This window comes from Boleophthalmus pectinirostris, unplaced genomic scaffold, assembly GCF_026225935.1.
Source record: "Boleophthalmus pectinirostris isolate CB_2022bp ecotype Guang Dong unplaced genomic scaffold, ASM2622593v1 HiC_scaffold_19, whole genome shotgun sequence".
Taxonomy (NCBI): Eukaryota; Metazoa; Chordata; class Actinopteri; order Gobiiformes; family Gobiidae; genus Boleophthalmus; species Boleophthalmus pectinirostris.
This window is the reverse complement of record NW_026571140.1, coordinates 23792464-23807222: the sequence shown is the minus strand read 5'-3', so window position 1 is coordinate 23807222 and position 14759 is coordinate 23792464. Positions and strand designations below refer to the sequence as shown.

General features: G+C 38.7%; 1 protein-coding gene across 2 annotated transcripts in view; it reads right to left on the bottom strand.

Moving 5' to 3' along the window:
• The window catches only part of sbf2 (SET binding factor 2), a 31678-nt gene extending 16925 nt beyond the window's left edge, over window positions 1-14753 (bottom strand). For both annotated transcript variants that reach the window (XM_055154508.1, XM_055154509.1), the window contains exons 1-3: window positions 14650-14753; window positions 11861-12010; window positions 6089-6157 (exon numbers count right to left, since the gene is read on the bottom strand). In XM_055154508.1, coding sequence (XP_055010483.1) covers window positions 6089-6157; window positions 11861-12010; window positions 14650-14751 — 321 coding nt within the window. In that variant the 5' untranslated portion in view covers window positions 14752-14753. The remainder of the gene's footprint in view (window positions 1-6088; window positions 6158-11860; window positions 12011-14649) is intronic.
• Window positions 14754-14759: the final 6 nt, after the last annotated feature.

The window sequence follows — 14759 nt, the reverse complement described above, 5'->3', positions numbered from 1 at the left end:
ATTACACACTATTATGTAACGCATTACCCAATATCTGTCATACTTTTCAAATAGACCACCCAAATGATAATAGGACATTAAAGACCATTATTTATTTTTGTACGATTCAGGGGTTAGGCTACATGATTTGTGAGCTGAAACAAAATGGCCTAAATACCAGAAAAGGAAACAAAAACAAGTGGGATCTGTAACTTCCAGAGGTATTCATCATTCTCTTTTTGTGTTTCCACTTAATGGGGTGACAGACCACCCCACGTCTTCTGAACATATAAAGCAGTGGCCGTTGTTTTGATTTCTTTGTGTTAAAGAGTTAAGCACCTGCTGCCTGAAAAACAGCTCCTAAAGGGAACACACAGTTCTCTAAGCCAAAAGCATTAAAATTGATCCATACTGTATACAGAAAATCACACAGCTATGCATGGAAAGTTACCCCATCGTTCTTTTGGTGTAAGAAGTCGAGTGTGGCAATAAATAATCACAACAAACAGAGGTCCCTCTCCCAGCAAAGTCTGAAAGCCATGAGTCAAAAGTTTTTATTGAGTTTAATGTCTACAGTATAGTATAGTTAGAACATCAAGTCTATATTATATTATAAAATAAATATAGTAGATTATAAAATATTTATTGATGTATTTTTTTGATAGTGACATGTATGGACGTTAAACATTGTGTGGCCAAGCCTCCTGATCTCAGCATATCTCAGAAGCTGAGCAGGGTATAGCCTGGTTAGTACTTGGATGGGCGACTACTGGGAATACCAGTAGGGCACCAGTGGCATTAATGGTATGAATGTGATGTGTGCGTGAGGTTGGAGGGGCCGATGACGCAGACTAGCAGCCTCACTTCAGTCAGTCTATCCCAGGGCTGCTGTGGCTACAGTAGCAGCTTACCACCACTGAATATGGAGTGAATGAATAATACACAAAATTGTAAAGTGACTTTGAGTGTCTGGAAAAGTGCTATATAAGACTTTTACAGATATTATATAAGAGGTTTACTTGGTGTAGTATTTTATCTAACACACTTTATGTCTGCAATGATGAATACTAAATAGGTCTAAAAAAAAATCCTCTTGATAAGCTTCTGTTTCCCATAAACACTGAAACAAGGCAAAAGGCATGCCTAGATCAGCAGAACTGGACGGGTTTCTCAGAAAAAGTTAAACATTCCAAAGCATTGGTAAAAGTTTTTTTCAGTTCAAAACCACAAAACAAACTCAGTCTCAGCAATTCTTGTCAAGATTACTTCCTATGTGCAAATCACTTTTTTCAAATCCTAACCTGTGTATATGAAAAAACTAAACAGACACCAGAATAATTCTTCACTGAATAAACCAAAAAACGTTGACTAAAAATAATTGGATCAGTATGAAAATTTGGGCAGGGTTGATCACACTAAGTGCTTTATGAATAAAGTTTGATTTTATGTCACTTTTCATACAAAACATGTAACCCAAAATGCTTTACAATTAAAAGCATTCCTTCACACCCACAACCAGATATGTGATATGAAAAATATATGGTCAATGAAAGCAACAAGACATGAACCTACGCTAAATGACAAATCAGTAAGCAGTGTTGTGCAAGTTCACACTTTTCATGAACTAGTTCAAAGTTCAGTTCACATTTGTTCAAAGTGAACAGCTCACGTTCATAGTTCACAATTTTAATTTGAACTAGTTCAAAGTTCAGTTCATTTTATTTTTAGGTGAGATATGTAAATGAAAGGCTGTATTTATTTTTCAAACTGACTTCTAGATTACAACAACTTTACAAGATACACTGTTGGGCAAGTGACTTTTATGTGTTATTTATGACTTGTTACTGACATTTCAAAAATAATTTGTTACATTACAATATTATTGTATTTAAAATGTAAAACATTACACGACTATTACAGCACTTTTGAGTTACTCTCACCAAAATAACTGTGAAGATGCTGAACCTTTGCGCCGTATATGGACTAAACCAGGACTAAACCAGGACTAAACCAGGACTAAACCAGGACTAAACCAGGACTGAACCAGGTCTAAACTAGGACTAAACCAGGTCTAAACCAGGACTGAACCAGGTCTAAACCAGAACTGAATCAGGACTAAACCAGGACTAATCCTGGACTAGAACTTGGAATCTAGGACCGCCCCTGAGAGAACCCCGAGCGCCATCGGGCGTCAGCTGCGTTTAGCTCCGTGGAGCTCGGACTTCTGCGTCGGTCCTTTCGCTCAGGATCACGGTCTACGCGGGCGCGTCTCCGGCGTTTCACCGCTGCTGATATCGCGGTGATTTTAGCAAATTTGTATGAAGAAAAACGAAAAACCCACCACTTCAATCCAGGTTAAAAAAGCATTGTGACGCGCGTTACTGACATTTGTACCGAGTAAAATATTACCACTTTTTCCCCTATAATGCCGAACATTACTGCGTTACAGCAAATAGCAACGCATTACAGTAATTCATTACTTTTATAACGCGTTACTCCCAGCACTGACAAGATACTAACCATAACCACTATAGAGCCACGCGCGTGTGGAGCAGCACGTCCTGTGAGTGTAGATTTCAGAAAATAGGTTCCATCCTATTTTTGGACGCTCTACGCGAGCGTAGGCGCGTATCCCCGTCAAAATACACAGAGAGCATGGATCTATTGTTGTATTTGAGTATTTACCATCAGCACATCGTGCTCCCTGGGCAGCTGCCGGTGGAGTCGCCTTCGCGTTGACACGCGGCTGTGGTTTCGCAAGGTTAAGTGCGAGCAGATCGTCACTCCTCAGGTGGAAACTAATTCCGACGATTAATTGAACCCCAACAGTGACGTACGTCGTTCATCACACATAATTTGAACAAATTCAAGTTCTTGATTTACAAAAGCGTTGCGTTCAGCTCAAAATTCACTGAAAAATGAACGTGTTCTTTTGAACGCGTTCATGCACAACACTGTCAGTAAGGTATAGTGTAGTATGAGGCCATCTCTAGTGACCCAGAAAAGTAAACTCCAAGACAAAATGTAGGGCTGCAAGATTAATCGTAAACAAGCCAAAATCGCAATTTGAGTCGATGTAATTATCAAACCACAAAGGCTGCAGTTTTTTTTAAGTACCATACTTTACTCCACAAACAACCAAAAAATCATGTCTTATTTTGCATAAAAACTGCAAACCCTCTAGTTTAGATCTTTACAACCATGTGATTTTTGTATAAGTTTTATTTCGGAGTCCAGAGGGTCTTCAGTGATTGATTAATTGGGTGACATTTCATATGTCAGTATTTTGTCAATTCTTCTAGATGCGTTGAAACTGTGATCTTTGAACAGAATCCTATTATTAAAACATAACTTGCAAATCTAATCACAGTTGCAATGGTCGTCAGAAAAAAATCTGAAATTGTTCAGCCATAACAAGACAAAACTCTAATCAGTCAAATTGCCAATAAATAAAAGTAATCCATTCTGACAAGGAGAGGTGAGCTAACTTTCCACCATGTGACTGGGTTGCATGTTTTCATACAGATGTTGCGCGCGTGTGTAGGAGCAGGGGCTATCCATCTCCTGTCTATACTCCGTCTGGATGTTTTTGTTGACACTTCAGATATGTGCAGGTCACACTGACCCAGGTCATCTCTTCCTTATATGTATGATAATTCAGAGAGCACACAAAAACCTGGTCAGATGTACAGATGGAGAGGAGGAGACAGATGTAAGAACAAAACTATTGGTGGAATGTAATGGTGTAAAAATATTTTAACATGTTTGAAACCGTATATCTGATCAATTAAAAATGAGAGGGTGCTTTGAGACCTATTTAGTGATTGGTTAAGAGCAAAAAAAAAAAAAAGAAAGCAAAAAAACAAAGAAGAAAAGGGACAAAATATTTGAAAAAACAAGCAAACAAAAAAAACACAAAGTGTCAGAAAAGATTATGGATTAGTCTGGAGACTTCTTTTAAATATTGTTTTGAACTTTTGGATTGTGTTCTTAAGTTAAGATAAAGCATTTTCGCATTTCTGAGACATCTCACCCTATTCTTCAAAGCTCTAGGATGGATAAGGTTAACGCCAAATACTGCCAATCTCATTTAGTTACTCTTTAAACAGCCAGTGCACAGACTAATGCTTGATATGTCACAAGCCTGGAGGCAGCAACATTATTTACAATTGTTTAGAAGCATTCATGGCATTCCTAAGTTGTGGATACCAAAACACTCATTATTTTTGGTCCTCTGTGGGAATGCAAGCCTGACCTGTATGTAATCTATCTCATCACTTTCGTCAGTGAGCCAGCGTAATGTGCGGAAAAGTACCAGCGCTTGGAAACCCGAAAACCCTTTAATTCAAACATTATATTTACCCTTTAAGTCAAGCAAAACAAACTATAGGGAAAATGTTAGCTAGATCCAATAAACATACCCCCCTCGCACGATCCATAGGCAAGCACTATGGAGAAAAACACTATGTACAAGAAACATAAATGTTCCCAAATTGAGTAAACATGGCTAGATACAAGTCAAGAGCTGGACATCTCTATGGGTCATCCAATACGTCATATCCGCAATAAAGCATGCCAATTTGACATGGCTAACCCCCCCAGTCCAAACCAATATATAAACTCTGGCTCAAAGAATGCAAACAACAGAGCTTTGTGTTTTGAAAGTCAGTCTCAATTATGTTTGGATTACTACAGAGACACTTAACCTGGGGGACACATTAAAATGAAAACGACATATGTAAGAATGCAAAGAACAGAATAACAATGACCCAAATGTCAGCAACACCTGTTCATTTCCTGATACATTCATTCCTTATAAATACCAGAGCCTCTGTCCAAATTAGACAGTCCACATCCAACAGGGCCACTGTACAAGGGGTAATTGAGCTTTGGAAAATCGTTTACATTGCAAATCAGTTCCAGTTTCTATCAATTTAAGTTGTGTGGTCAAAACTATATTTTCATATATTTTTAGAGTGGAGAGAGCAATGACTTCATATACACTCTAATGTACTTGGGGTCATAGCCATTAAGATTCCTCTTATGACAAGCTATAAAACTAATGTTGTCACTTCAAAAGATGGAGAACCGAGATGGGAGCAGACAAATGCAGAGCATAGACGTTCCCATGTTCTCTGACCCATATGGGATCAAGTATTTTTTGTTGCTATGAAAACAGTATTAATATGCAGAGTCCAATCCTAAATGATACATTCAACACTTCTTCGGATCGACCAATTCAAAATGAATAAATATACATACACTGTTCACAATGTCCTATTATTCTTAGTAGAACTGCAGTTAACATTAATGCAATATTCATATTATGCTCATTCTGCCAATAAATAAAAAAGACACACTTTATTTAACCAACCACAGTAACACAGAGGTGCACACCTCCCCAAGGCTGTGCTGGCAAGAAGAAGAAACGTGTTTTCAGGTGAAACTTGAGTAGACTTATACATACATACTCACACTGATCTGCTCAACTTCAAGGCTGGTTGATCATTTGTCAAAGCTGCATGAATGCCTGTAATAGCTATAGTTCTCTAGTTGCAATGTAATGGTTACACTTGCACTGTTTGAGCAGTAGTTACATAAGATTTATATTATAGTAATGATGTGAGGTAGTAAAGAATGAAAGGTGAATATGCCACAGTTGGACAAAGTCAGCGTTTGTTTAAAAAAAAAAAAAAAAAGTGGTATCTGCACTCAGTTATTGTACATACTGTCCTTGTACATACTGTTCTTTAAAACATGACATCTGAGTTCTATTTAGAGCTTTGTTTATTTGAAATAACAACCACATTCTCCTGTTGACTGTGCAAAGACATGGTTGATTACCCAAACACATTTATTATGGCACCTGCTGAGACTCTTCATAATTCATTGAATCATAACTCATTCATGACTTGTGTTTCTGTCTCATCTTCACCACAGTCATAATTATAACAAATTAACTCTGTCTTGTTTAACTTTTCAAGCCACAAAATATCCAAGAATGGGAAGTGATGCCATGTATTATTGAATATGATTTCAACACAATCTATCAATGAGCTAGTTGAGAAAACATGAGATGTGGTTAGCAATGGACTGTCTGAAGACTTACCCTATAAAATGCAGTTGACAGGGGTAGTAGGGCGGCAGCCACTGTGTACTCTTCTGATGTGGAGCAGTCCTGTGGACAAAACAAAAAAATTATAATTTGAAGTCTCCTCGTCTGTAAGAACAGTCAAGTTTTAATGCAAGAACAAATCTACAATAATATATTGTACGTTTAAGGCAAGCATTTTGAAGGTCCTATACTACACAAAATTTACTTTTGTGAGCCTTAAACCATGTTATAATCCTGTTACCTCATCAAAAATATACCTGGAGTTGTGTTGTATTTCAGTCACAGATGTTTGAGGTATCCTTAAGTGTTAGACCATCTACATCTCCAAAGCTCAAAACGCACCTTGTGCACTTGAAAAACTACCACTTCATGAAGTGGTAGTTTAGCGCCTTTCAAGATACCCGAAGCGCTTTGACGTTCATTATTCATTCACTCAGTGATGGTAAGCTACTACTGTAGCCACAGCTGCCTTGGGGCAGACTGACAGAAGCAAGGTTGCCAATCAGCGCCATCGGCCCCTCTGACCACCACCATCACTCACACCATCACTCACGCACACACAACTTTCACACTAGGCAATGTGGGTGAAGTGTCATACCTAAGGACACAACAACTGTTTTTGTGACTGGCGCCCCAGTAAGACAGTGCAGCACTTTCTGTATTATTACATGACATCACAAGGTGGCCTCCGCGTAAATAAGCAAGATTTGTATGTTAAACATGCGTGAATTAAACAAAACAACTATGTTTGTGACGAGGAGACAACATTTATAACACAGATCAGAAAATAGTGTAATATGGACCGTTACTGTAGGCTTATCTCCAGCACAATATTAGTTACATAAAGTCACACAGTCCTGGTAAATGTCAAAGTAATGGTTACAAAGGTCTGCCAAACCACTCAGTCCACTTGGTGGTGGTGACATGTGCTTCCAATCCAGTTATATAATTTTTGCCTTGACACAATTGTTGAAGAACTTCTGTCACCAATTTATTACTAATCTTCTGTTTAGCATTATTGAATTAAATGACCACACTATCCGACTTTCTGGCTAGACAAAGAGTTTATTGTTTATCACAGCAGCCACAATGATTCAATAGAAAGAAATGACAATAATTCTTCTTATAAAACCAATTCTATTTGAAAATAATTTGTTTTGATATCTTCAAGTAACAACAAACGACTGGGACCGTTTCGGGTCAAAGATGCTGTGCTTTCTAGAAAAAAATGGGTGCATTAAAAGATTTAAAGAAAAGTTTTAGGGGCCCTAACAAAACCTCACAAAAGAGGTTTCAGAGAATGGTGAGAATAATAGCACACCATTTGGCCTTATCCACAGGAAATTGGTACTTATGGGTGCAAGGCTTTAGTAGGATCTGTTTGCTGAACTTTGTAAATGAGAGTCACCAGAGGAAATTTAGTTTAAAACCATGAAAAACCTAAAGATTGCAATTGACCTGATACTAAAACTCACAGGACACAAGCAGTTCTTACTTCTTTGTTTTAATTTCTACAAGAAGGAAAGAGGATGTAGTGATAAATGTTTGGCTTGTGGTTGTGGGCTATAATGAGAGGTCTGAATTATTTACTGTCAAAGAAAGCATTTCCAATGTATTAAACAAGTAAAGAAAAACAAAGTACAGAAGGAAAATGCAAAACACAAGTTTGGCTACAGCTTCAGATAAAAGCTTACCTCCTCCCGCCTGGACCCCCATGGACCGAGCCACGTGGTATGTGCAGTGTTTTTCCTAGCACTCATTTGCACTGGGGTAAAAAATTCCAGCTTGGAGCAACACCAATTCATTGTTTACAAGCATCCTTAAAAATGTGGCATGTCACAGGGTTGCAAAAATAAAGGTCAAAAGCAAAAGTTGAGCCATGGTCTAATGATTATATTGAAATAAATTAATTAAAAGTTGTATATCATTCATTGGAAAATTAAACAAATACGCAGGGCCACTTCTAGATTTGTGGGGCTTTGTGCAAGACGCATTTTGGGGTCTCTTGCTGCTAATCATCCAAATCCCATGCAACAATATTTCACAAGCATTTAAAATACAATACAATATGATCACCCCTACTTGATGTATTTGCAATTGCTGTGTAATATAGTACACGATTGTTTGCCACTACAATGTAATAAAAGCATTAAACACACTTTATTCCATTATATACCTGTAATGTAATACATTAATGCAGTATGCAATTTCACTTTTGAGGGACCACAGGTGGCTGCAGGCTATGTGAAATTGCAGAATGTGCTTATGCCAGGAAACAATACTTTAAATGTGAGCAGCTTCCTTTTATTTTGTTTTGGTCTTTCTCTTCTCCTTTCACAGAAAATAATAACATTGTAAGCCTAATGGGATGGAAATTAATTACATATTTACATGAATATTTTTCCTTTGCAAATTATACAAATCAGGACTATTCTGACTATGAACCATGTAGCGGGACTTAAAAGTATTCAGCATTAGGTCACAGAAGTAGCTTGTGTACTACCAACTGTACCCATAGAGATTGAGTCTCACATTAGACATTGCAGTATCATAAAATACAACATGGTGTTGTGTCTGGAAAGCAGCCATCAAAGTAAAGCACAAACAAACATACACATGTAGTGGTCATGTGAATGCTGAGTTTGTGAGGGCGTCCTGCTGCCTGCTTTTCCTTCCATTATTTACACTTTGTCTGGCTATTATTTGCGGACCTCCAGGAACCATGATGAATATAGTGACTAATGCAGCTCTCTGACTTTTTAACACGTAGTGAAACTGAGAGAAGTTGAATTGAAATAATATAAACAATGCGCTGCTTCCTAAAATGTCAACATGTTCAGCTTTCCTTGTAACAGCATTCATAGCTATTTTTGACCTTTGTCACTATATAATTACAGAAGTATATTCATTGAAGTTTACGGAAAGGTCCACTGCGCAACTTTTCTGGTGAAGGAACCACCATCTTTTTGTCTCCATGGAGATTTTATGCCTTGAATGTTTCACAGTATGGCATTAAACTACATATCTATATCTACATGGAAACAAGTACACCACCAGAAGTTAAGTAATTTCAGACAATAACATACCATACCATCTCCATAGAGACTAGCAGGAGTCGGACCTATCATTCAATACCAATGTTAAAAGAAAAGGCAATGTTCTCTCTGCAAGATACCAATTTATGACTTTAATTATATACTGAACTAATGAAATAATCCTTTATGTATTGTGAAGAGCCAGAAAATGAAAAGAGTAAGGAAGGGATCCAAGTTTGTAGACAGCGGTGGTTCATTAATTAGACACTTAATAGTTACTCATTGTGTAGCCCTGAAAATGTGTATGTTTCCCTTGAATTCAGAGTACACACTTCCATAGTACTTTACAAACTGGTCACCGGCTGAATCAGCCAAAATTCTTACAAGGAAAAGAGAATGGAAAAAAATCAGATCTATGAAGAAACAGTGAGCGAAGCGATAAACTCTGTTTCTCCAAGATGAGATATGTGTATATAAGTGTTTAGTTCAAAATGATGTTTGACCAATCAGCTTCTTCTTTTCACATGAATAATTAATATAAGACCATATAAATGAAATGTAAAAAGCCAAACTATCCAATTCTTTTCTGATCATGGTCCTTTGATTAATTTGGGGACGTTAAAGATGACTTAAATTGCATATAAACTGCAAATTCTGATGGGAGTGATCAATCATAATCATATTTTGGTGTGCATGTGAACAAGGCTACTGATATCCCTCTGGTATGCCAGGCAATCTAAGTATAGTTTACAAGGACACAGTTCTATATCAAGAAGAAATGTAATGTATAGAAATAATCTTATGGTCCTATGAAACACATACTAATACTAATAAAACTATACTAATACCAACATACAACTAACATCTTACATTCTAGTCATTTTTAGTAGTGACACTGATTTATCTTTCAACGTTTAATCTTGAGGAACAGAGTGTGCTACTATTGCTACTATAATATGATACTACTACTAGCATGCAAAACTCAATGCATCTGCAGTAGCTTTCCATGAATCCTATACACCCCTATAAGCCCCTCTTAGGGTAAATGGCCACTCAGAGCACCATGAGGCCTGGGATCATGAGAGCAGAGCACAGAGGACTCATAATCCTATCGCACAGGAAATGGTTGAGATGCCAGGATACATCAGCACAGCAGGACGCATTCCCCCACATGGCTTGCGCAAGTTGACTTCCTCTCCAAAAAAAGGAGTGAGAAGAAGCATGCGCACAAACACTAACGCTAATCAGCAATTAGATTAGAACTTAATGAGGAGGTAATCTTTTTTGCCTAATTTATGGCTGTCAGACTGATAAGAATTTCAATAGTAGAGGAAGAACACGTCATTGTAATGCAGGCATACCAAAACAGTTGCACAAAACATATTTTTAGGTCTTGCATGCAACAAAAATTAAAGAAAGGGAACAATAATATATTAACAAGCACAGACAAGGTTCAGAGTCACCCCCTGTTAACCTCTGGCCTATTGTTCATTTCTGAACAGACTGCAGACATCTCGCTGCATGCTAAATCACTGGCTGGTCTGGTTCATGATACTGAGCTGTCACTTAGCCCCAAGCAAACCGTTAAACTATAAACGTTGTATCAAGCTAGATAATGATATGGTTATTGTAATGGAACGTGTCATGTTTGCCAGCAAGACTAATGAGGCATCGTGTTGTCACTCTTCTGAATCTGAAGAAAACATTTTTTGAGGAAAAGGTCACTCTGAGATGTCTCACATGAAGCCAACCGCACACAGCTGTTGGCACATACACTCCCTGATATAATTTTAAGGGGTTCTTATCTAGGTCTGTGTTGAAAGAAAGGGGGCGAGGACACAATGTGAAAGTAATTATTGTCAAGCTATTTACTATTAATGTACCTTTACAGCTCATTTACAACAAATTAGTTAAACCCATGAATAAACATTTGGAATTTATTTAAAAAGTGAACGATAACACAAGATTGAATTATTTAGAGCCTAGAACATTTTAGAGCTCAACAATTTCTGATTTTATTTTAACAGATTAAAACAAACATTTAAATCATTCACAAGTTTGGTACATGTACGTGTCATTTTTAATTAATCAAATGCAGGCTATAGGAAGTCTCAGTGTTTCATTTATTTATGAAGTGTACAATTGTTGAGTATTTTAACACTTCTTAACCAATATCTATAGTCTTAAATTGCCAAAAAACAAACAAACAGGGAACTATGTATCTAGATTTTGTTTGTGCTCCAAACAATCTTATTCACACTGTGTTTGGCCTTGATTTGTCTTGTTTCATAACTGAGGAACAAATGATACATCAAATGGCCTCTCTTGTCCTCTCGGCAGATGGTGGGATTAATTGGCTTCTATCAATTTGAAGGCGGAGAAAAAGAATGACTGGAATCCAGAGTCACTCTATAAAAGCTGCACTTTGTGAGGACTTTGTAAAAGTATTAAAATGCCCTGGAACAGGCTGATGCCATGTAGTAAAACCCAAGGAACCACCAATAAAGACTGGTTTGCGCTGGTTCAGTACAATCTCTGCGACCCTTTATGGGCTGTGCAAAAACACATACTACCACAGTTTGACAAGCAGGCCCAGAATTAGGCCAACAAAAAATCTTTTATATATTTTATCAAAGTAAAACTATAATGAACAAATAAATGATGCATGCATCAAAATGATGCATGATGCATGCTTTAATTTGTATTTCTACAGTAGCATGCATAGGCTCACCTGAAGTGCACAGTTCATCATTCGAATGATGTAATCAAATTGTTGATGGTCGAGGATTGCACGATTCTGCTGGACGTGAAGACTCAACTCTTCAGTCAGACACTGTCGAGCCATTTTTCCTTTGAGGGCCCTCAACGCAGCAGGTAGGGTCTGTAGAGGGGAAAACAAGTAATTAATAAAATACTTATTATTACTCTAGGACAGTGCTTCTCAAATAGTGGGGCACGAGGCTCCGTCAAGGGGGGCGCGTTTGACCTCGGGGAACATGCTTTTTTATTTTTTTATTTAGATTTTTTTTACTGTCTTAAGGGCCGTTCACACCAAAGCGTCAAAAAACGCCTTGACGCCTCTATTTGGAGCTTTTGCATTTGAGTTTAGACGCCCCCGACGCGCGTCTTTGACGCCGTGGACGAACGGGACAAAAATACTTGACGCGCGTCCGTTGCCCTGGAAACAAGAGCCCGGTCCCGGTCTTTTCCCGAAACAATGTCAGACCAGACTGAGAGAGTGTTTTTATGACATAAAACATCAACGGAGGAGATCGGGTCGACGACTGGGGCGGATATATATTTATACTCCGCTAATGACACTGGATCAGTCCCGGTCTAGTCCTGGTCTAATACCGGTCTGGTCCTGGTCTAATCACGGTCTAGTCCCGGTCTAGTCCTGGTCTGGTCCCGGTCTAGTCCCGGTCTAATCACGGTCTAGTCCCGGTCTAGTCCTTGTTTAGTCTCGGTCTAGTCTCGGTCTAGTCTCGGTCTAGTCTCGGTCTAGTCCTGGTTTGGTCCTGGTCCGGTCCTGGTGTATTCCTCGCGATCGGCTCTGTGATTGTGGCGTATATATTTATTCTCCGCTCATGTTTGTGGTTCTCGTTCTGGTTCTCGGGTCTTTCTTCCTGATAATTACGTCGCTGCGTCTCTGGATACTCGTCCCTGATTGGTTGACGCGGCGCGTCTGACGCGAAAAGTTCAGCATTTTCAACTTCTTGACGCTGACGCCTTGGACGCGCGTCTTGGCCGCTGACGCCAAAACGCTGAAGACGCGCCGCGCTGACGCCAGATTCGCGCCGCGCTGACGCCGAAAAACGCGCCGCAAAAACGCAGGACGCTCTAGTCGCGCGTCCACATAGACTTTACATAGAAAGTGGACGCTTTGACGCTTTGGTCTGAACGGGCCTTTAGAATAAAGTGCAATTGCACTTCCACTACATTAGGGGGCAGAGCGCTCTCATTGGCAGAGTGTGCGCAGGGAGCATTCGCTCGGTGGTGTAGGAGTTTTGTTTGCACCGAGCATGCGCACTTTGCACACAGCACAGAGTTTGAGTATGAAGTGTAGACACGAAGTGTAGCAGACCCTCAAGTGACACCATGAAAAATATTTAACAGGGATGAGAAGACAGGCGGAGAGAGATGGAGATAAAGAGACAAACGAAAATCTCCCGAAAGCTAAGACGAGGAAATATGACGAAGCATATGTAGCGCTTGGCTTCACTGTGACTACGGTGGGAGACGAGGAAAGACCGGTGTGCTTACTGTGTCTAAAAATGTTGGCAGCGGACAGCATGAAGCCCAATAAATTAAGGCGTCACTTAAATACATTACACCCCAATCACTGATAGGCCGCTTGAGATTTTTCAGCGAAAACGTGCCGAATATTGCCGACAATCATCCCGCTTGTGACTGCTACTTCAGTAAACCAGCGAGCATTGTTGGCGTCATATAAGGTGGCAGTGTTACGCAGAGGTGTACTTATAACAATTTTATAGACAAATGATACTATCTATAGTCACGCGGGGGGGCGCGAGATGTTTTATTCGTCCTAGGGGGGGCATGACAGAAAATAATTGAGAAGCACTGCTCTAGGACAACAATATATGTTATTTCATAGGTGCTGTAGAAAGTTTACTTTAGATCTTCATATTAAATCTGTTTGTATTCTTAAACTATTCCTTACTACTCCCATATAAACTTATTACTATTGTTAAATAATACATTCCAACATGTGTTAGCAAAAATGTTAATATAGAGGAATGCCGGAGTGTGTAAACTCCTAGTTTGGGTAATGCTATTTGCACTGACCATTTGCTGTATAAGATTTATAGCCTCATGGGGGGCTGAGAGGATGTATGCGATATGCATTCTTACATTAACACAGTAATGTAGGGCTGGGTTATATAAGTGCTAAATAAAGCAGATGGGAAGCATAAAATAAATTTTTAAAATCCCATTTAGACATGAGATATGCAACCAAATACTTGTTGGTGATATTGCACATTTGAAAGCACACGGAAAGAACAAATTAGGAATAACTTAAAGATACACTGAAAACAAAATCTGAAATTAATGCTCATTGTACAGTTTAATGCGCTTTCTTTTTTGGATCATTATATTACTTAAATTTTTTTGAGTTAAGTGACACTAACAAATCACTACATTTCTCTATATTTCTAAGCGTATGAAGATCGATTTACTGCATAGTCCCACTTGTTTCATCTTAAATTTTAGGACTGCATAATAATTCATAAAAGTAGTTATAAAAGATTGTGTCCTTCTAGCAAATGCAGTGTACATAAATCAAAAGATTATTTGAAGAAAAAAAACAATTATTAGTGGCTATACTGTGGGTGTGCCAGCTGGGAGTCATTAAACAAAAACAAACATGGACAGATGTGCAAGGACGGGCTCGCAAAATACAGCACAACAGCCCAGTGTGTTATATAAACTGCCTTCAGCTAATAATGACCCTCTCCAAAGGTTGATTAGCTGCAATGTAACAAATATGTGCACTACCTTCTCTGTCTCCAGGGTCTTGTTCTCAAAGATGAAGGAAATGCAATTCCTCACCACCTCCAGCCTACGTGCGCTGTTAAACACTGAGCCACACTTGCCCATAAAGGAAA